The following is a 22,307-nucleotide window of genomic DNA, read 5'->3' on the forward strand; positions in this document are numbered from 1 at the left end:
TATGAAAGCAACAGCCTTTCTTACCAATAACTGAAGAAATATGAGCTTTGGAAAATTAGGAGGAAGGGGGAAGTGAAATTTTGGTAGTGAAAGTGCTGTTAGAAATGGGTCTCCAGCCCACCAAAGCTCAAACTTCTGGAACCCCGCAGCAATTATGAAAGTATTTATTGGAGATTTAATAAATTAAAACTATGCTATGTAGTTTTGTGTCATGCCTTCCCTAAAGCCAGCTTACATATCTACTAGAAATTTCTCCTGTCCCAGCCAAACCAATCTTATAAAAGAGAAAGTGTCCATATAGTTTACTGGAATGCTTAGACCAGGGCTTTTCAACCTTTTTACCGATTATACCACTTTTAGGATATGGCAATATTCGAGTACCACCTAGCAAGGTGTCAAAAACTTGATGACCAAAAAAAAAACCTGTTCAAAGTTGCAATTGCACTGAAATGACTTATGACCATTTTTCACACTTATGACCATTGCAGCATGACCAGGGTCATGTGATTTATATTTGGATGTTTCGCAACTGATTCATATTTATAATGGTCAGAGTGTTCCAGGGTCATGTGATCCCCTTCTGCAACCTTTTGACAAGCAAAGTCAATGGCAGAGCTGCTGGTGGCCAAGTGCTAAGGCGGGACTTCCTTTCCTCCCTCCCTTCCCTGCCTCCCTTTTTCTCATTCCCATCTCCTTCTGAAGGAAGAATTTGAACACAACACCCCCCTATATTTCCCCTCTTCCATATATTGATCAAACAAGGAAAGGCCTCCAGAGACAGAAAAGACAAGCTGCTGAGTGAACTAGCTTAAAAAGGCACATTCCCCTTTAAGAATTAGCTATGGCTAGAAAGGAAACTAAGGAGCGCAGCCAGCACTTAAGGAAGAAAAAAAATGTAAGTACTGGCTGCCGGCTAAGGCAACCTCCCCAAATGGCTCCATTCATAAGTAAAGGAATGTTACAGGCAAAATCCATTCAGGAGAAAAATACTTCAAAATCCCTTGCAGCAAAACTTACAGCTAACAACAGCAGAGCAATAGAAGCTAACACGAGACATCAGCCATCAGCCAAATAGAAATTGCCAAACACTCCTTAAGAACACAAAGCCCTCATTGCACAAATCCCAGTACTTCAAAGTCACAAAAGCACATAAGAATCCTTCCACTCTCCATCCTCCTTCCCTCCTCCGTGCCTCACCTCCAGCCATTGCTGCCTTTTTTCATTCCTCTTGGAGGGCGACCCCTCCCCCGCTGCATTTCTTGCCTGTTTGCTGCTGCCAGCACAGGTGGCTGCCACAGCAGTTGTAGATCGGCTCATGGCCAGCCTGCTTGATCTCCTCTCCCCCCACCCTCCCCCTCCTTCCCCTTCCGTGCAGCTGACTCTGTCTCCTCCCAAGGCTGCTGCTTTTTTCTCTCTCCCTCTCCTGACCAAACTGCCTCCTTTTATAGGCTCTCCTGTCTCCGCCTCCCCTCCTCCTTTCTCATGGGGGAGGGTGAGCCAGAAGTGAGCCTGGGGCCTTTGCAGCTCCAGAGGACTCTCTCATTGCAAGTCCTTGCCTATGCTGGCTCTTTCCCTCCCCCACTACACTTGGCTAGGCAGGGCTGCGTACCACCTGCCACTCATTAATGTACTACAAGTGGTACGTGTACCACCGGTTGAAAAGCCCTGGCTTAGACGGATAACTGGCTGGTTCATACAGTTGCCTTACTTAAGGTATTTGGGATGCATTACTGATACGTGAATGAAGAACCAGATAGTGAACTCACCAATCAATATTATTTTTAACAATTGGGCAGGTCATTGTTGGAGACTTTCCTAATTTTAATTGATTAATTAGTTTAACAGTTTCCAAACGGACTGGTGGCCAGGAGGTTGGGGCAACAGGCTTATAGAGGAAAAATCATGTCTTGCTGTAAAATTGTTCACCTCTCTTGGGCACAATCTTTTTTCTGGCCAGACCATCCCACAATTGGTAAGGTTAGCAGTTATCTTCTAAAAGACAGCGACATTGGTATCCTTCACAAAGTGAAAAATACCCCAATTCATTGATACAAATATTTATTTATTTCTATTAAGAGGTTTTTTACAGTTTAAGAGCAAGTAACAAATTCTAATAGTGGAACAATTGCTGGATATGTAACATTGAAAGCTATAGCTAAATCTGCCTTAACTTTTATATAGTGCTGGTCAAACCTCCAGGGACTCTGCTTGAGGTGTGAGGTTTTGCTCATGAGATACTGAAGAGTCAATGGTGAAGACTGTATACAGAATGGCTAGAGCTTCTAAGAATTTAAGTTCTCAAACAGGAGCTTGTGAAGCTCAAGGGGCATGCCTGAGGCAAGAAATAAAAGTCTTGCTGTTGTATTTCCAAACAATTTAATTCTGGAGTAGCTAAACATACATCATTGTCCCTAGTCTGGATAGAACAATTTAATTGTGTATGGGATAAAGTAATAGTGGGTCATTATTTGGCCACAACCCAAACGTTCAATGAAATAACCTGATTTAAAAAATCCTATTAAGACTATAAGAATGGAGATGATTCTACACATTCCTGTTCTTTTATGATTTTTCTGAAATTTTAAATGAAAATATGAATATATATGCGTTTCTTCATGATATTTTATTGCAAATAAATTCTGATAAGGAGCAAAATAATCGTTTGTGGGAAAATTTGTTTACACTAACAGAGTCAAAACAATGAGCAACCTAGATACTGATCTAAAATCTGAAATATAGAAGGTTTTAAATCTGAGGTTAAATAGTATATTTAATAAGGTAACACGTTTAAACATTAAGGTGCTTATTTTCTTATACTTTCTTACACTTACTGGGAAAGCATACATTCATACGATGTGGAGAATGTGGATTGTATTCTGTCAGCCAATTTTCCAATTTTAAGTTCACTGTATGAAATATGTCTGAAAGTTTAATTGCAATTTCATGTTTACTGAATTATAGCTAGCAAGCCAATAAACTAAATTATATCAGAGACTCCAGGATAAAAGATGTTAAATATAATTTTCATTGTATATTATTAATGATTCTCATTCTTATTTTTTAAATTATTTTATTAATCTTTAATGTTTATTAGAATACAGAATATTTCTATGCTCAATTTGTCAAAATACATAGTTATGATAGTTTAGGTTAGCCAACTCTTAATAGTTACTGCTAATAAAATTTCAGAACTTTATTTTCATAGTCTACATTGAGTTTGCAATCTGACTACTGATTATTACAAAACCAACAGACTAAAGAATGACAGCTACAGAATTGCACTTCTCTGATCATGAGACAGATAAGAGTGTGCACAGTGTAGGTGTTTTGTTGTACAGTCATTGTGGTTTGCTGAAATAATAAAATTCAATCAGGCTGCCAAATTTTCTAATTTGTGTATGAGTTTTAAAATGGGAAAAAAGACAAAATTGTTAGCAAGGTATATGATTTAATAGAGATATCTAATGTTTTGGATCTAGACACCATACTTAAGTGCACTCTCCAGGAAAGTGGGGGGCATCCAGAACTAGTGACTATACCTCACAGTCCAATTGTATAAATTATTGTAGAACTCTGTCCTGCAGGCAGTTCTCTGATATAGTATTGGGTGTTTCTTGGAGGGGGACCTCAAATATATAAATAGTGCATCAAATCTAACATTAAAATGACAATTCTTAACAAAATACTAGTGCATTCTGTAATATTGAACATCGACTATCTAAAAGTAGTTCAATAAAAACTGAAAGGGTAATATAATTCAATAAGGATGCACTAGGAAATCAATTTTACTTAAAACTAATACATATAAATTAACACTTAAATGGATAATACATATGCTATATTATAGCATAAAACACCAAAAAACATGAAATTCAACTAAATTAAATTAGCTATGCAATATATGCAAAACAATGTAGTAGAAATCAAAGCTACAGTGCAGATCCTGGATATCAAGAGCAGTTCACTTCTGTACAGTGTCTGAAGCGTCAGCACCATCATTCAGTTTCTGGTTTTGTATTCTAGTCCGAGTAGATGCTATAGAAACAAAAACAGTACTGCCTTTTAGTAAATAAACCGAAGCCATGTAAGCAGCTAATCTCGGATCTGTGAATTAAAAACAATCCTCATGAAATACAGGGCCCTAGATTTTCATTAGATCTTGGGGGACTTTGATATTGTTCTTTCAGCAGATTACAATAATGTAAAATTAAAGAAAATGCAAAATAGCTTTTTAAAATATTTCAAACATATGAAATCTCATAAATATTACTGGCTGACCTTTGATTTAAATGTAGCAGTTAGGGATTCATAAAATTGTTCATGCATGAACTGAAAAGTGGCCAAGATACGGAGTAAAATGGGGTTCTTCTCTTTTGGACACAGACCAAAGTGGAGATGATTGGGGGTGGGAGAACAGTATGGGAAAACCACGGTTGAGGGATTTCCTGAGGAAGAGGAAAAATAAAGGTGCTGGGAAGCTAAAGGGCAGGCCAGATGATATTAAAGGTTGATTAGAATCCAAATGGTACTTAGCTGCACAGAGACTCCTTTTACATGAGGCATTTAAATAGTGACTAGCTGACCTTGTTGGATTATATATAGCACGTTGTTTTATGTGCTTGGGAACCACTATCCCCAAAGCCCAGTAAACACATGGCACTAGTGAGGAACTTGCCCATTGTTTATAAGACCACCTCAACTGTCCCCTGTAGTAATTTATAATTATTCTCATGCTATACAAAACTTACTCATTTCTGCGAGCTTTTGTTGGAATTTTGACTCTCCAGAAAGATGTTCCCTGTAGATAGAGGGAGGGGAGATAAATTCTACATTTTATACAGTTCACATAACTTGTGACTCCAGACCAGGGACAGGCAATTAATTTTATCAAAGGGCTACATGAGTTTGTGGAATTGTTGTGGAAGGCTGTTGCCCCACCTCCTGCACCCTGTCCCTGCACCACCATTCCCGCCCACCACCACTGTGGACCAGACTGGGACCATCTGCAGACCGGATGTGCCTGTGGGCCATAAAATGCCCAGGTCTATTCTAGACAGCTCTAGTCAGCAAATGGCAATTCACATTGGAATATCTACAGTAACCAAATGGAATAATTCTTCTTCAAATGCATATCTGCTATATGTAGAAAATTTGAATGAATAAATAAATGTTACCTTATTCTGCTTGGGGAACATGCCTTCCCTATGCAAGACTGTACTTTCATTTTTATATAATCCTGACTGTAAAACTTAAAATTCAAATTTCATTTTTGTTCAAAAATAAACACAGAATTTCCAATTTCATCACAACAGCGCTATTTCAGATATTCTCTGCCAACATTAACTGATGTAACTAAAGTAGATCTAACACTATGTCTAACTAAGTTACTATTACTATTATTACTAAGTTGCTAAGAGCAACATTTTTGAAGTCAGGAACCAGCAAACAAAAAGTGGTATATGTAAATGCAGAAAACAATTCAAGAACTAGTCTGTAGAGCTGGAAAGTTCCCCGTTTTGAGGGTAAGAAAACCACCAAAGCCCAGCAGGCAGAACCACCAGGGAGGGGAGGGGGAAACTGTTAAGAGAGATATCCGTTTAACAGTCTTCAAATTCCATTTTTAGCTTCTTTCTGCATACTGTTTTTACTAAAAATAAAATTTGAAGAAATCACAAGGAAACAATTTAGGGACCAGCTAGAAAAAAGAGGGTGCCCACTGAATTGGGCAGCATATCATCTATAGCAGGCATGTCCAAGCCACGGGCCACATGCAGCCCTGGACAGCTAGTAATATGGCCCAAGATTTTATAAAAATATTTTAAAATAAAGGAAATTTGTTATTTATATACATACAAAAGAAAACCAAGGTAGTACCAATAGTAATATGCCCCTTTGTGCAATCCCAAGACAACTGGAGCACCACCTGAACACCATCAATATTGACAAACTCACCATCAATCAATTGGAAAAGGCAGCTTTACTCAAACAGCTGATGATACCTCTAACACCATGAAACATCAACATCTTCCTATCCCAGGCTGCTGGGAAAGACTCGATAGTAGATAAAAATGCCAAATCCAGTCTGAACATTTGGCTGACTGTGCAATGAACCATTTTATATGGGGCCCAGGACAATTCCCCTTTACTCAATGCAGCCCAGGAAAGCCGAATGTTGGACATACTTGGTCTATAGCAACATTATGCTAGTGGTATAAATTACATTATTTATAACCATCTGATATCAATATACAAATAGAATAAATGATGCAAATAACACAGGGAAATTTGTCCACTGCATCCAAGCGGACTAACCTGAGGTTTTTCTGTATAAATATATAACAAATATCCAATGTCCATTTTCTACATCATGTCAACCTAAAGGTGTCAACCCAGTTGAAATCAATCCTGGGGATGTCACATTGCTTAGTACAAAGATATGTGGGACAAAATTTGCCTGTCCTCATGCTTGGGTGTGCCAAAAGACAGACTTCAGGTAGGCTAGGACAAATAGCATTAACTAATAAAATAACCCATTTATAAAATCAGTAGATTCCCCCATTTACATATCCCGACCATTCTCTTAAATACAAATCATTGCAATACAATGAAATGCAGAGATATACAGGTGCATTGCCTTTTGTCCTTCCATCATAAATAGCAAAAAAAAAAAAAAAGAGTGAAAGGAGGGTGAAGGGATAAAGGGAAGAGATTTGTGCCTAGAAACTGAACGAAGGAGAAGGAATCAATTCTGAATCAAAAACTAAAGTTGATTATATTTAGTTCACATGTAAATTTAATAAAAATTTAATTAAATTAAAATGTCTTTTTTTTACCCCAGTCTCATTAAAAATTACAATTATACATTTCTGCCATAAACTGGATAACAGAGATGGGTTTCCACATACTAAGCCAAAACTCTACGTGAGTGAACCAAGATACTGAGTTGGGGCCACTAATACAGACTTGCATTATTTTATTCAGAAATCAGCTCACCTTCCATCAGCTTCATCCTGACCTTCTATATCAAAACGCAATCTCTTCAAAGGCTTAGGAGGGGTGCTTAGTTCAGCGCTCCGTTTGAGATGACGATCACTGTTACATACCATCTTGTTTATCTTTTGAAACTTTTCAGAACTCTAGGAATCCAGGAAGATAAATTAAAAATATAATTTTTTTTTACATATGGTTGGATAAGTATTAGGTGGAATTCCTTTAAGAGAAAATATGAAGGGGCCTTTAAAACAAACTGACAGCATATTCCAAGCCTCTACACACGCTGTTGTTCGGAATGTCAAGCAACTGACAGTAACAGCTTTATAATTTTTTTGGGTGTCCCTGGCAGAAAGAAGGAATTAATTCCAATCGGTGGAACGACTTGCCTCCAGAAGTTGTGGGTGCTCCAACACTCAAGGTTTTTAAGAGATTGGACAACCATTTGTCTGAAATGGTATAGGGTTTCCTGCTTGAGCAGGAAGTTGAAGACCTCCAAGGTCTTCCTCCTGGCCCAAACAGATCTTGCTCTGCTCTGTTGTGTTAGCACTACAGTAGTGGCCAAAATTGTGGAAACCTTTTGGGAAAAGTGTACAGTAGAAATGCCACCTTTGGTTAAGTTTCCACCAATTTTTCTTCTAATTTCTTTATAGCTGTAGACTTGTTCACTTAATAATACTATTTTACATCGCTTTCTGGGCAATCAATCAACTCTTTGCACCATTACTTTAATTTTATTGTTTTACAAGCTCACTAAATGAAAGAACACAAAAAAGCCTAGCCAACTTGGTAGCGATCACATAACACACTGACAAATGTCCTCCTCTCAGCTTCAATACATGACATCAATAACTGAATCCTACTGTGATGTGATTGGCTCATTGCCAAAACAAGATGACACCTGACTGGATCTCTAAACACTCATGCTCATTGGCTACAATCAGATGAAGGAAAGCTACCTGATATCAACCTAAGCAAGTTGTGCTTCCTTTTTCTGGTTATTCGGCTATAACTTTTCATAGAATACAGTACAGATAATTGAACAAACTTTGTTACATTACATTCTTGATTAAATCTTTCCATTGATATATAATTTTATGGTACTACTCCATTGTTAGCCATCAAACCTCAAAAATATACTTTTCCCAAAAGATTTCCACAATTTTGGCCACTACTGTAGAAAGCTGAAGCTTGGCATTGATTTCCCCCAAAAGGGCTCTTTCTGGCTGTATCTTGGAAGCGGGTTGGGAGCCGCTGGGCTTAAAGAAATGGCATTTTTTTTTATTTCTTTCTGGAATATCACTGAAGACCACATAATATATATATATATATGCATGTGCATGAGGGTGTATGCATGGTCTTTTTCTGTTTGGATCAAGGAGCAGATAACAAGAAAAGCAAATGTTATATCTGTCTCAAAATGGGGTGGGGGAGAGAGAGAAAGGTCCAGAACCCTAAAGTCTAGCCAGTCTGCTACTGAAACCAGGGAAGATTCTAGGATGGAGTATAATGTGATTGATCTCTAAGCATCCAAAAACAATGGATGAATTAAAAGAAATCAGGATGGTGCTTTTAAGATTGTACAAATTAATGATGTATCCTGTTTTGTACAGATAATTCTGTTAAGAGATTTGGGGAACGATGTAGATACATCTTGATTTCAATAAAAGATTTGACAAAGCACCCCATTCCATTCTGATTATCACACTTGTTCAATGTTGGCAATTAAATGGAAACCTAAAATCTTGATAATCTCTGAATCATAATTCAAAGAGTTTTATCAATGGATGTTGTAATGCAACATCCACAAATGCAACCCAAAATATGGATCAGATATGATACCTTCACCATAATGGAAAAGGATCAATTAGAGAATACCCACAAAACCATCAACATCTTCAAAGGAATCCAATTCACCAGGGAAAAAGGAAACAGCAACTCACTATCCTTCCTAGATATCCTGATCAACAGAGATTATGATGGTGAATTAGAAACACAAGTTAACGAAAAACCAATCAAGTGCTCACTACCAAAGTAATAACCCAACTTCCCACAAGAGAAACTGTGTAAAAATATTCAGACAATCATAAATACATTGCAGCAATCCTGAACAGAAGAAAAAGGAAACAGATCATCTGCACATCTTCCAACAAAATGGATATCCACACAACTTCATCATAAAGTGCCTCACCACTCATATAGCACAGGGGTGTCAAACTCAATTTCATTGAGGGCCGCATCAGCATTGTAGTTGCCCTCAGGGGGCCGGGTGGGTGTGGCTAGCATGGGCGTGGCCTACTGAGTGGGCACAGCCAGCTCAACATCACTCGCGTCAGGGGCGCCTGTGCAGGCCTGGGACGGATCCAAGGATCTCTGGCGGAGGAGGGTGGGGCCGGGGCGAGTGCCGGGACATGGTCCACTGGAGGAGCTTTGTCTCTCTGAGGCCGTTGGGGGGGGAGCTGGACGGTGGCACGGCCAGCCCAGAGCCTTAGCCAGCGGAGGTCAACCGCCCAGCCCATGAGTTCAAGGACTCCGCAGCCCAGCCTAGCCTAGCCCCACTTCCCCAAGGGGGCACCCAGCTGCGCTTACCTCCTCCTTGAGGCTCCTGCTGCTGTGCTTGCTCTCCTTGGCCAAGTTGCTCATGGTGTTGCGGGAGGGCAAAATGTGTGGGTCAGAGGGAGGCCCGCTGCCTCTGTCTGCGAGGAGATCCGGCTTTGTAACCAAAGCATCCTCAGCGATAGGATGGGAGACCACCAGGAGAGGTCAGGAGGAGGGGACAAGGGGATGGCGAAAGAGCAGCAGGGCTGTTCGTGGCCAAGTGCTAAGGCAGGACTTTCCCCAGACCCTTTCTCCCTCTTATTATAATCTATTTTCCTTCCTTCCTTCCTTTCCCCCCTTTCTTCTTTTTCCTTCCCTCTTCATTTTCCTTTCCTTCTTCCTTCCCCTCTTTCCTTCTTTTTGTTTGTCTTTCCTTTTTCCCTTTCTCCTTTCCTGTTCCTTTGCCTTCTCATCTCTTTCCTTCCTCCGCGCTCAGGAAGGGGTGATGGGAGGAGGAGAGATTGCCCACGTGGGCAGGCGGGAGCTGTTCCGGTGAAAGAAAAGCGAGGCTGGAGGTGCTGGTGGGAGGGGTGGTGGCGCTGATCTACAACCTGGTTGCGTCCATCAAAGCCAGAATGCGCTCCACGGGGCAGCCCTGCCCTGCCTCCTGGGCGCATGCGCATGCAAGCGGAGTCCGGCGTCCCTGCTGGCTGTCTTGCCCCGCAGGCTGACTTCACCCAGGAGGCCGGCACTGGCCGTCTCCTGTGCGCACACCGAGGCGGGACAGAGGCGGCGGGGCAGCTCCCTGCTGATTCCAGGGCTGCTCCGTGGAACCTTCGTTCCTTTCTTCCTTCCTTCTCTCCTTCTCATCCCTTTACTTCCTCTGCACTCAGGAAGGGGTAATGGGAGAGGGAGAGATTGCCAGTGCTGCCATCAAAGCCAGAACGCGCTCAGCCTTAGCCCTGGAACCAGCAAGGGGCTGTCTTGTCGCCTCTGTCCTGCCCCCCCGGTGTGCGCACAGGAGATGGCCAGCGACAGCGTCCTGGGTGAAGTTAGCCTGCGGGGCAAGACAGCCAGCAGAGACGCTGGACTCCGCTTGCCTGCGTGCCCAAGAGACAGAGCGGGGCTACCCCGTGGGGTGCATTCTGGCTTTGATGACGCAGCCAGGTTGTAGATTAACACCGACCCCCTCCCACCAGCACCTCCAACCTCGCAGCCATGAGGCTTGTCTTTCACCGGGACAGCCCCTGCTCGCCCACGTGGGATAGCAAGACCGGTGGCAACATGGCATCGCTGGCAATCTCTCCCCCTCCCATCACCCCTTCCTGAGCGCAGAGGAAGGAAAGAGATGAGAAGAAAGGAAGAAAGGAACGGAGGTTCCACGGAGCAGCCCTGGAATCAGCACGGAGCTGCCCCACCGCCTCTGCCCCGCCCCCAGATGTGCGCAAAGGAGACGACCAGCGCCGGCATCCTGGGTGAAGTCAGCCTGCAGGGCAAGACAGCCAGCAGGGATGCCGGACTTTGTGCGCGCGCCCAAGGGGCAGAGCGGGGCTGCCCTGTGGATCTAAGGCTGAGCACGTTCTGGCTTTGATGGACGCAACCAGGTTGTAGATCAGTGCCCGAGATGCGGCGGGTGGGTCCTTCGCTGTTTCCAGAGCAGGTCCCTGGGCTGGATGGAACCACATATCGAGCCGGACGCAGCCTGTGGGCCTTGTGTTTGACATGTCTGATATAGCACAACTAACACAAGCCATAAAAAGATGAACATTGCCATACATCAAAAACATCTCAGAAACCATCAATACACTATTACAACTATGTAGAATCAGTATAGCACACAACTAAGCTCTCTAAAACATCCTAAGTAAATAAAAGATCCAGCAGCTGCAGAAGAAAAAACAGAAGTCATTTATAACATACAGCAGTGGTCCACAACCTTTGCGACTTGGCAGCCTGGCTGGGGGGGGGAGGGGAACCAGGCTGTGGGAACGGCAAGCCAGCGTGCATGGATGCACACACAACTCAGTTTGTGCAAACAGCGGGCCAGTGCACAGGTGCATGCACACAGCTCGACTGCAAATTGAGCTGTACGTGCATGCACGTATCCACCGGCACACCGCTCACATGAGTTGAGCTGCATGTATGGACAGCCTCTCGTGCAGCCTGGTTCTGAATAAGCCATAGTCTGGTATTGGCCCGGGGGCTGGAGACTCCTGACATAGAGTGTAAAGATTGCAATAGCCACTATATAGGACAGACAGAAGAGCCTAGCAGAACAGAACATTGAACACCAACTAGCACTCAGAAGACATGATGGAAACTCTGAAATTTCACAACATATGAACAGACTTAACCATGGTTTCAATGGTAAACTGTGACCATCCTAGACCAAGTCAAATGCAAAAAAACACTGGATAATTCCTGAAAAACTGGCCATCAATAGACACATAGACATAAACAACATCTACATATCATGCAAAAGAGACAATCAACAAGCCAAAAAGGGAATGAAAACAACCAAAGCACCCTCAATAGCAATCAACACCAAAATGAGCATAGATTAACACCAAGATTAACATCAGACCAACAATCAAAAGTATAGAATACCCCATTCCAGAAACTGCCAAACAAGCTAATAGTAAACAGCTCAACCAAAGAACCTCCAAAACACTGACAGGACAAGCCACAAGAATACAGACTGAGAGCAAACCCCATTCCTCACTAGTACTGATGTTACCTAGTTTGGGTAATGAACGAAAGCAACCAAGAAGCTCAGAGAACATCAAGAACCCTTCATTTCAATCCTGAACTACAAATATTCTCCTTTACTGACATGCACTTTGATGCCCACAAAATATTTTGGGTGCAATTCCTATAGAAGTGAACTGACATTGCTAATGTGGGAAGTTGTCATCCCTCTGAAGTAAGCAAGATGAAGAAACAGAAGCAGCAGGGATTCCAGGAATGCCCTTTACTGTTGCGGTGTAGGATAACCACAACCTGGAAAGTCTGCCAAGGGGTTCTCTTTGCCTTATTTCATAATAAAATAAAACCTGAGACAGTGTTATCTTGTGTTTCTTTCTCATCCTTTCCACTTTCTCAGGACAATTTCTATTTTCCCTTCCCCAAAGCCAGATCTACAGTCTTTTGGAGAACCATCACCTATGGTTCTGTGTGAACTAGTGGTGGGATTCAAATATATGAACAACCGGTTCTCTGTGTGGATGCAGCTTCTGGAAGTCCATTCTGGGCCTGGGAAACAAAAAATTAGCTACCGGTTCGGCCGAACTGGTGCAAACTGGCTGAATCTCACCACTGGTGTGAACCCTTTTCCTACTATCTGTTTGTTCCTTACTAATAGGTGGAAATAAAACATATCTGGTAATTTTGGAACAGAAAAGCAGCCAAGGGGAAACCTAGTATCATGGTCCCACTGGAGTCCAGTTCGGAGGAGTTGGAACCGGGAGCGTCTGATGGGGAAGGTCTGTCTCCTTTGGAATGTTTGGATACATTCAGGGGCTGAGGACGATGCTGTCCCAGGACCCTCAGGCATCGGGGGGGGGGGTCAACTGGACGGAGAGCTGCCTGTCCTCATAGACACAGGGGAGGATTGGATGCAGACAGGCAGTGGAGCTGAGAGGCAGCAAATCCTTTCTGATGAGGAACTGTTGCCCTCCTCACTCGACCCCAGGGTACGGAGAGCAGAGTGTAGGCAACCTCAGAGAAGGATTGCAAGGCTAGTCAGGAGAAGGTCTCCCCACCCTTCCTCACAAGGAACACGTGGAGTGTATTGACTTAAGGAGAAGCTGTGGGAAGTTAGCTTTGCCAGGAACAATTCTTTATTTTGGTTTACATCCCCCCACCCCCGGCCTTGACACATGCTTTTTGCCTTGCCTTGCCTTGTCTTTTGTCTCATGCTTTGATTTTGCCTTGTGGACTACAGTTTGCATCGTGGACTCACTTAGCCAGGTGGACTGGACTTGGGACCCTGGACCTCACCCTGTGAGCATGCTCCTACTCTGTGGACTTTCTTTGTTAAGTATGGGCTGTTGTTTGGGGGACTGAGGGTGGCTACCTTCAGGTTAGCGTGGGGTGGAGCCTTACCAGTCATCGGAGGGCTGTTTGTTGGAACATTTACTCAGGGCAATAAAGGACTCTCTAGAAGCCTGCCTTATCTTGAGCACCTGGATGATAACACCTCGAGCCTTGTTTTTTTCTTCCAATGTCAACTATGACTTTTCAGTTACTTTTCATCAGAAAATATTAGGATAAACATAAAATCTCAGTTGTATGGAAAGCAAACCCCAATATGTTTTTTTTTAATTTAAATAATTACTCAGAACAGGAAACTTACCCCAAAGGATTCACCAATTGAAACCAATATTCTGAAGACAAAGATAAAAAAAAGCATTTAATCTTTTTTTCCAGAAAAGAAGTTTGAGACTACACACAAGAAATAGACATAAAAGCTATATTAATATAAAGCAGTTTATACAATATTGTCCAGTTGTATTATTATATAAATACTATTACTATCTATTTATTAATTTCCAATGCCACAACAGGACCCACTTTATGAAGACAGAAAAGGCAAAAAAGAAATATTTTAAAAATATTCTAAATTATTCTAAAAATATTCCAAAAAGCCCATCCAGAAATTATTCAAACATGCAGATACTTTCCCTGGATAAATTAAGCTGGATTTGATGTTTGCCTCCCTTTGTGGAGATTCATAAAGCTAAATTTTGAGTTTTATTGATCCCAAAAAATTTAGAGTGAATCATGATGAACAATACCTTAAAGTATTTTTCAGCTTCAGATAGAACAGATGGTTTCTCTGACAATAAATCTAAAATAATTCTAAATACCCAAATCATATTCATGAAGTATGTCCTTTAGAAATAACTCTATCTGAAATGTTTTTTTTTCTAATAATAATCAGAAAAACACATGGACATTCTGTGAAACAGTCCTCTCATTCATGTTTTGCCACACATGTACCGGTAGTTTCTAGGGTAGTGTTCAGGCCTCCACCAAATTTTACTAGAAGGAGACTTTGTGAATGTAACGTTCCATAAATTTAAAGGTCCTTTAAATTTAAAAGTCAGTGTGCTTATCTGCCAGAATGCCCTAAAACCTGTCCAGAAGCAGCCAGCTTAAACTGGGCGGGAAGTGCTTGCTCATTTACACAACTTGTGCTTCTGTGTGTGCCTACAGAGAGGGGAAGGGCAGATTCCCTTTCAAACAACAGTTCCATCTCCTTTGCTCCATCTCTTGCCCTAAAGTTTCTCTAGCCCTTGTCCTGATTACTGCCATATTAGTGTTAGGACAGAGCAGCTCTGTTTTTAGTTTCTTTGGGGCAGGCACTCTTTCAGCCCAGTGTTAATGTGTTTCTGTAAGCACTATTTTTCACTGCTCTCAGGTTTTGATTTTTTTTAGCATATTTCCAGAAAAATCTTTATTTTATAATAAAATAATATGGATAGAAACAGCAGCGAAACAAGGAAACTAGATCCCCAACTGATTAAGAAAAGGGCGCTGCTGCTTACATCAGCAATTGAGACCAGCTACATGAATGTCAGAGTGGCAAAATAGCAATTTCTAGCAAACAGCAGGAATGGCAGTAAGCAGACCAAGGGGTGAACAGAGAGAGAGGAGGATAGAACTGACCATCCTTCCAATTAACTATTTGAATCTATGGTTCCCTTGGCCTCATCAGAAATCCCCCAAAGACAGCTCAAGATGAAAGTCCACATGACTTTCCACTAACAAATGCCTACTAACAAATGCATTAAAGTCTAAGAAACTATGAATGCTTTTTGACATCAGACTGTACAATTCACATTACGTCCAGAATGTCTATACAGAATATATAAAGAATCTGAGAGCAAGGTTTCTTTTGGGGGGTGAGGGTGTGCAGATTGTACAAACAACTTTTTATGCCTAATCAAATAGATATTTCCTATAATGGAAGAATAGCAGAAGATGGTCACTTCTATTAAAACTGAAAAATATCTATCCAGCTTAGGTTGGTGTTTGATTTAGTTGCTTAAAGGAATAATTTACTAACCTTGTTCTGGGTGTCATTTTTGTGGGTGACAATAGCCCTTCAGAAAATTTGCTGGGATTCTTCAAAGGTGAGACATAGATATTATTTCCAGCAGAAACACGTAAAGGAGAATTAGAAAACTTATAAGGGCTCTGTAGAATGTGAGGAATGGGTGTTAATGTTGGAGGCTGGAAGATGAAATTTTAAATTAGCGCTATGAGGATTTGTCAATTTTTATTGAGAAATAGTCATTACAGGATAGACGCATAATTACTTACCCTATTGGAAGCATATTGCAAAATATTAGTTTTCAGTCTTTGCATAAATACCATGTTGTAGAAGACTATAATGGAATCGTATTGTCCTTCCCTGATCAAAACACACTTGAATGTCTAGATGGAATTGATGAGAAAGTTAAGCATCAGCCATCTACAATAATTCCTTCCAGTAGCTATATCTGTTTGTGACATCTTAATTTGTACAGGATTTTCCTTCTTTGGAAAATTCTTATGTTCACCCTCCCTCCCCCATCGTATCAAAGTTAGTTGCCTTAATCTGAGAATGATTTATTCAGAAAATGTTTGTTCCTGGATGAATTAATCAGTGAATTTCACCTTTTTTTGAGTAATCCTTTTCAAATGTTTTAGACATGTGGAATACTGAATGCAGTAAAATGTGAGGGAACTATTTTTAAGTGGCATCTCATGCTTGGATATAGTGATATACTAATTAATGTTGGCATTATGCATAGTTTTTAACCACATATTCATTTGGAATTTTGAGAACATGTTATGGCATTCTTGCAAAATGGCTAATCTGGCAAATATTGCTGATTGCTAGCAAAAAGGCAAGCAAGATTGTTTCCTACCACAACTGCTAGAAGATGTCACAAATAACATCCATAAATCAGTGATGTCTAGAACAGAGGTGGCGGACCAGAGGAAAGGGACGAGGAAGCATTTTATACGTGTGCGTGTGTGCATACACGGGGCGGTGAGCACACGTGATGCAAATGGGGCGGGGCTAATGCCCACGTGATACTCACTAGCCCTGCCCCATTCTTGCAAGGCGCAGCATCCCGTTTTCGTGCCCCGAGGTGCGGCAGCATCCTGTTTTCACACACGATGGTGCAGTGGCATCCTGTTTTTGCGCCTTGAGGCACGGCAGTGGCTCATTTTTGAACCCTGCAGTGTGGCGGCGTCCCGTTTTCAGCATCCTGTTTTCACAGCCGCAGCGCTAGCATAGGGGGGGGGTGCGCGCAAATGTGCATGCACTGGCCAGTCTGTCCCGCGGCCCAGTAGCCACAGGTTGGGGACCCTTGGTCTAGAAGCTTGTGGTTGCTTACCATTGTTGCAAACGTACTCAAGATAAGAGTTTTAATGCAAATAATGCTAAAAAGTGTCCCATACCTCTTGATTTGCATTGTTGAGATCCTTGTATGCTGTCACAATCGTTTTAAACCTGAGATCAATATTCTTCACCTTACATATGCCATACATAGAACACATCATAATCTGTTGAAATGCAGAGAGGAACCATCACAACTCATCATTAAAGAAAGTTCAGCCCAGGCTTTTCAGGAATGGAAAAAGCTTTAAGAACTTAGCTTTTGGAGCACTAATTTTATTTTAAAAATATGTAAAGTTTATTTAAACAATTGAAATAACAAACATAACAAGATAATAAAACTATAAGAAATAATAAAACTATGTAATATTAAATAACATTTTAACAAAAAAACAAAATCCTTTAAACATTGTACTCCAAAATAATTGGGGCACCAGCTTGAGAAAGGTTGATGTAGATGTTTAACATGAGAAATAGATATGGAACACCATTTATATCCCAATCTTGGGAATGAAAGTGAATCCTTTACTTCTTAAAGTTACCACTCTAAATAGAGATTTCAATGACAAATAGGAATATAATGGACTCATACTCCCTCTATCCCTCTAATCTTGTTTTACCATTTGTATGTTACTACTTACTTCTCACATACTTTGGACACATCATGCAGGGGAATTCACTGAAGAAAGCAATTATGTTTGGAAGAGTTTGCAATAAAAGGAAACCTGGCTGTCAAAGAATATGGTGGCTGGACACCATCAAAGCAGCTCCAGAGCACAGAAAAGCTCAAAACAGTCCAAGATTGAAAGATGTGGAGAGACCAGGCCCATAGAACTATCAAGAGTCGGACACGACTGAATGGATAACATTATCATTTGTTTGCTTGCCTATCACCAAGTTTCTGACATACCTAAGGTAAGGTAAGCTAAGGTGTAAAATTATTCATTAATGCACCAGAGGGCAGGACAAGAAACAATGGTTGGAAACTGATCAAAGAGAGAAGCAACCTGGAATTAAGGAGAAACTTCCTGACAGTGAGGACAATTAACCAGTGGAAGAGCTTGCCTCCAGAAATCGTGCTCCATCACTGGAGATTTTTAAGAAGAGGCTAGACAGTCACTTATCTGAGATGGTATAGGTTCTCCTGCTTGAGCAGGGGACTAGACTAGAAGACCTCCAAGGTCCCTTCCAGCTCTATTCTATTCTATTCTATTCTATTCTATTCTATTCTATTCTATTCTATTCTATTCTATTCTATTCTATTCTATTGCCATTGTTTTAGCATGGAAAATCTAAATTAAAAAGGTAACATAGTAAATAAGCCTATCCAGTCAGATATATTACCTGGTCTAAGTGTCTGTCTTTCATCAGTTCATATTCATTTTGCAGTGTGTGATGAAAAAGGGTCCATATCAAATGTTCAAGTTCAGGATGGTCAGGCAGAAGACGCAAACATAGGCTATTTAATCGTCTATAAGCCAAGCAATACACTGGAGGAGAGATTTGTTTATAAATTACAAACAAGGTCAAATCAATGTTTATATGTATGTTTATATTTATATTTATAGAGACACAGGGAAATAATGTAATGTAATGTACAGAATGTATTTATGAATTTACTCCAGGAATGTAACAAGATGTAGTGTTATTTTAATCACAGCAAAATTATATTAGCCTGTACAAAGTCAGCATATTTATTGAGAGTCAGTCACTTTTGAGAATGGTATAGAAACTCTTCTTTTCTAATAACTGCTGTGTTTCAACAGAAGGATTTTTAGTAATCTGAAATCAGTGCTTGAATTTGTAGAAATATATTAGGAATTAGTAATATGTAAGTTTTATATTGTTCTTTTAATTTGGTAAACTCTACATGTAATAAAATTCTGTGACTCATATGTCATGGGCAAATAATTACAGAAGATATCAAGAAATGCATTAAAATGTTTAAGAAATATAGATAATTTACATAATGCTGCAATTAAAATATACTTTAGGACTATTTTTAAAGTGCAATAAAGTTAGTGGTAAAGGGAGGCAATGGATTAACTTAGATCCGAAACATGCCTTAAATATTTGTTCAGTCTCCAGTCCTTCCTTTTATGCCCTTCAGCTGACCAGCCAGAACTGGCTTTTACCAGGCAAAGAAGATCGGCACAGGAGACTTTCTGTGCGGTTGGCTCATTTGCCCCCTTCACCTGCTACCTTCATGATTTATTCCAGAGTAGGGGTGTCCAAACTTGGCAACTTTAAGACTGGTGGATCTCAACTCCTAGAATGGGGTCCACTAGTCCTAAAGTTGCCAAGGTTGGACACCCCAATCTAAATATGACAACAATGTTGAAAAATAGCTTTTAAAATCTACCCACCTTTTTTATAGAAATATGACAAAGAAATAGATTTATAAGGTTTCTGAGGCTGATTTAACCCCAAACCCTGTGACTCTGGAGAATATACAAAAGCGGGAGAAACTTTTTTCTTAGGAGATTTTGTGGGAGAGAGGTACCTAAAAACAGGATACAGACACGCAGAATAAAAAAAGGATAATTAGAATAATGATATTCTAGACCACAAGCCTAATTTTCAAAACGACTTGAGTATAAGGTGGGCTAGCTCCTTCTCCATTGCTTTCCAATCCAGCTCTCAATTACTGTTACTAGTAAAGCACAGCTCACATAGCTAGAAAAAAATACAGTGAGACAAAGCATCATACTGGATCTATTTACTGCTGCACTTTGTTTACTGTCTTAACCTATTTACATTTTAATGCAAGTGTTTTAAACTTGCATTTGCTATAAACTTCCTTAGATACCATTATGTATCAAAGACAGTAATATATAGAATAAAATAGCAGAAAGTAGCACAGTTCAGAAAGATAAAAGGGTGGTTAAGGGTATTTCAAAGTGCAAGATATGGAATCATGGATTTAAAGCTGCATCTATAGGGAGAAGCAACTGACAAAAGCAGCCTTGCATTGTCACAAAGCATGCTCACTCCTTTTCTACGTGCACTATGATGATGATGCCTGCCTGCCTGCCTGCCTGCCCCACAAAAGCAAAGCTTGCAACACAATAGTAGAATGCTATTTTCATGATTTTGATAAAAGCAGCAAGTACTGAAGCTTGTGATTACAGGAAAGCAAATTCAGAGTGAATATTAGGGAAATTCTTAAGAGAAAGTACAAATTGATAATGGAAACAGTTACCAGAGAGGTAGCAGGCTTCCATTTCTTGCTGCATTATGTTCAAGCAGATGCTACACAACCATCTATAAGCAATCTTTTAATCTGGATTCCCACATGCAAGAGGGTAGCTCTATATGAAAGTGGAAAATATCTTCTTTGAGGACCATCTTACTTACAAATCTGCAGCACTGTGATTATGTTGAAGAGGCTGAGTAAAATAGTTGGCAGGTTCGGGCTCATCAGCCTGCCCCTCTCGGTCTTTGGACTGCTTTATCAGTTCAAATAGTGGTGAATTCTAAAAGACACCAAACAATAATTACATTTCTTATGTAAATTCTTCTTACTCATAACATAATAGTCTATATTAGAAGTACCATCCTAAGAATATTCAGAATGGAAGCTAACTTTCATATACATTTGTTTCAAACATTTGTCAATACAGCTTTTAACAGCAAGGAATTTAGCAACCATAGTACTTATATATGAAGTATATATTCATATACAAAGCTGCCTGTTAAGTTATTTAAATAATTACATTTGTAAATCATAAATTATGAAATATATAAAGAAATCAATATTATAAGTATATACAAATTCATAAGACTTTCATATTGTTCCGCTTTATTTTAATTTCCTATTTGTGTCACACCAATACCATGTAAAAATGTGCTATACTGAATCCCAATAAGGTTCACTTCTCTAAGCTTATAATATTAGAAGGATAGGCCTTCTAAATCCTGCACTACCAATTCTGGATGCCAATGGAAAAAGTGCAGTGCTGCAGAATACCACAGTAGCATCCAAGTCCTGAAATTTCCTAGAGGTCCCCTATTTAAGTACTATGTAGGTATGATTCAAAGGTATATTTATTTAACCCTGGAATGAAGATAAGGCTATATAAAAGAAAATGGCCAAAAATATGTAGTAAAACAATTCTCATGCATCAGAATAACAATATTGCACAATGTTACTGAAAAGGATATAAACTTTTTCAAAATGTTGGTAAGAACTAAGCATGCTCAGTGATGATAAAATATTCTCTAAGGGTTGGGAAGCAACCAAAATCTGAGATGAAATGGAATGAAACAACCTGGAGGTTCATTGAATGCTGCCCTTGTGTATCTCAATTATCAACATTTTAATTTAAAAACTATCAAAGTAGCTTTTATTATTTCTAGCTTAAGTCATCCTACTATGGAGGTCCCTAACATTAAACTATTTATACTTTTGGAAATTTTGCAAATAATTTATTCCTATTATAAATAGCAAATATGAGAGATTATGTAGAGAGTGAAATGAGTATGTTAAACTACTTAAAAAGTGCAACCAATTTACACTATTCTTTCCAACTTTGTACACAAAAATTCATTTATATTAAATAATAGCGGAAGTTTCTTTATTCTGTCAACTTTTGTGATAACTAATTGAATAATCAAAATTATCAAAATAGTGACAGAACATGACACACACAGACCCTCTTCAGAAATGCTGCAGTAATACACTGTATGCACAATTATTAGGCAAGTGAGTATTTTGACCATATCATTTTCATGCATATTTTCCACCTCCAAGCTGTATAAACTTAAATTCTTAGTGGATATGACCATATCAGATGATGTGTATTTGTGTAATGAGGCAGGGTGTGACAAGTGTGCATAATTATTAGGCAGCTTCTTTTCCTCAGGCAAAATGGGCCAAAAAAGAGATTTAACTGAGTCTGAAAACTAAAACAATTGTAAAGCCTTTCAGAGGGATGCAGCACTCTTGAAATTGCTAAGATATTGGGGCGTCATCTCAGAATCTTCAAACGTTTTGTTGCAAATAGTCAACAGGGTTGCAAGAAACGTGTCAAGAAAAAAAGATACATATTAACTGCCAAAGATTTGAGAAGAATCAAACGTGAAGCTACCAGGAAGCCATTATCCTCCAGTGCTGTCATGTTCCAGAACTGCAATCTCCCTGGAGTGCCCAGAAGTACTCGATGTTCAGTGCTCAGAGACATGGCCAAGGTAAGGAAGGCTGAAACCCGACCATCACTGAACAAGATAAGTTGAAATGGCAAGACTGGGTCAAGAAATATCTGAAGACAAGATTTTTCAAAGGTTTTATAGACTGATGAGACAAGAATGACTCTTGACGAACCAGATGGATGGACTCAGACAGCAGTAAGGTGGAGGTGGAGTACTGGTATGGGCTGGTATT

At 40.1% G+C, this 22,307-nt stretch overlaps 1 protein-coding gene across 1 annotated transcript in view; it reads right to left on the bottom strand.

The window, feature by feature from the left end:
* Nucleotides 1-2,066: 2,066 nt before the first annotated feature.
* The window catches only part of RB1 (RB transcriptional corepressor 1), an 83,357-nt gene continuing 63,116 nt past the window's right edge, over nucleotides 2,067-22,307 (bottom strand). The window contains exons 18-27 of the mRNA XM_015812334.1: nucleotides 20,282-20,400; nucleotides 19,291-19,427; nucleotides 18,269-18,414; nucleotides 16,987-17,091; nucleotides 15,856-15,969; nucleotides 15,599-15,765; nucleotides 13,883-13,913; nucleotides 6,994-7,136; nucleotides 4,749-4,798; nucleotides 2,067-4,035 (exon numbers count right to left, since the gene is read on the bottom strand). Of these exons, the coding sequence (XP_015667820.1) occupies nucleotides 3,962-4,035; nucleotides 4,749-4,798; nucleotides 6,994-7,136; nucleotides 13,883-13,913; nucleotides 15,599-15,765; nucleotides 15,856-15,969; nucleotides 16,987-17,091; nucleotides 18,269-18,414; nucleotides 19,291-19,427; nucleotides 20,282-20,400 (1,086 nt within the window). The 3' untranslated portion in view covers nucleotides 2,067-3,961. The remainder of the gene's footprint in view (nucleotides 4,036-4,748; nucleotides 4,799-6,993; nucleotides 7,137-13,882; nucleotides 13,914-15,598; nucleotides 15,766-15,855; nucleotides 15,970-16,986; nucleotides 17,092-18,268; nucleotides 18,415-19,290; nucleotides 19,428-20,281; nucleotides 20,401-22,307) is intronic.

Source organism: Protobothrops mucrosquamatus, unplaced genomic scaffold (genome assembly GCF_001527695.2).
Source record: "Protobothrops mucrosquamatus isolate PMUCROS unplaced genomic scaffold, P.Mucros_1.0 scaffold78, whole genome shotgun sequence".
Classification (NCBI taxonomy): Eukaryota; Metazoa; Chordata; class Lepidosauria; order Squamata; family Viperidae; genus Protobothrops; species Protobothrops mucrosquamatus.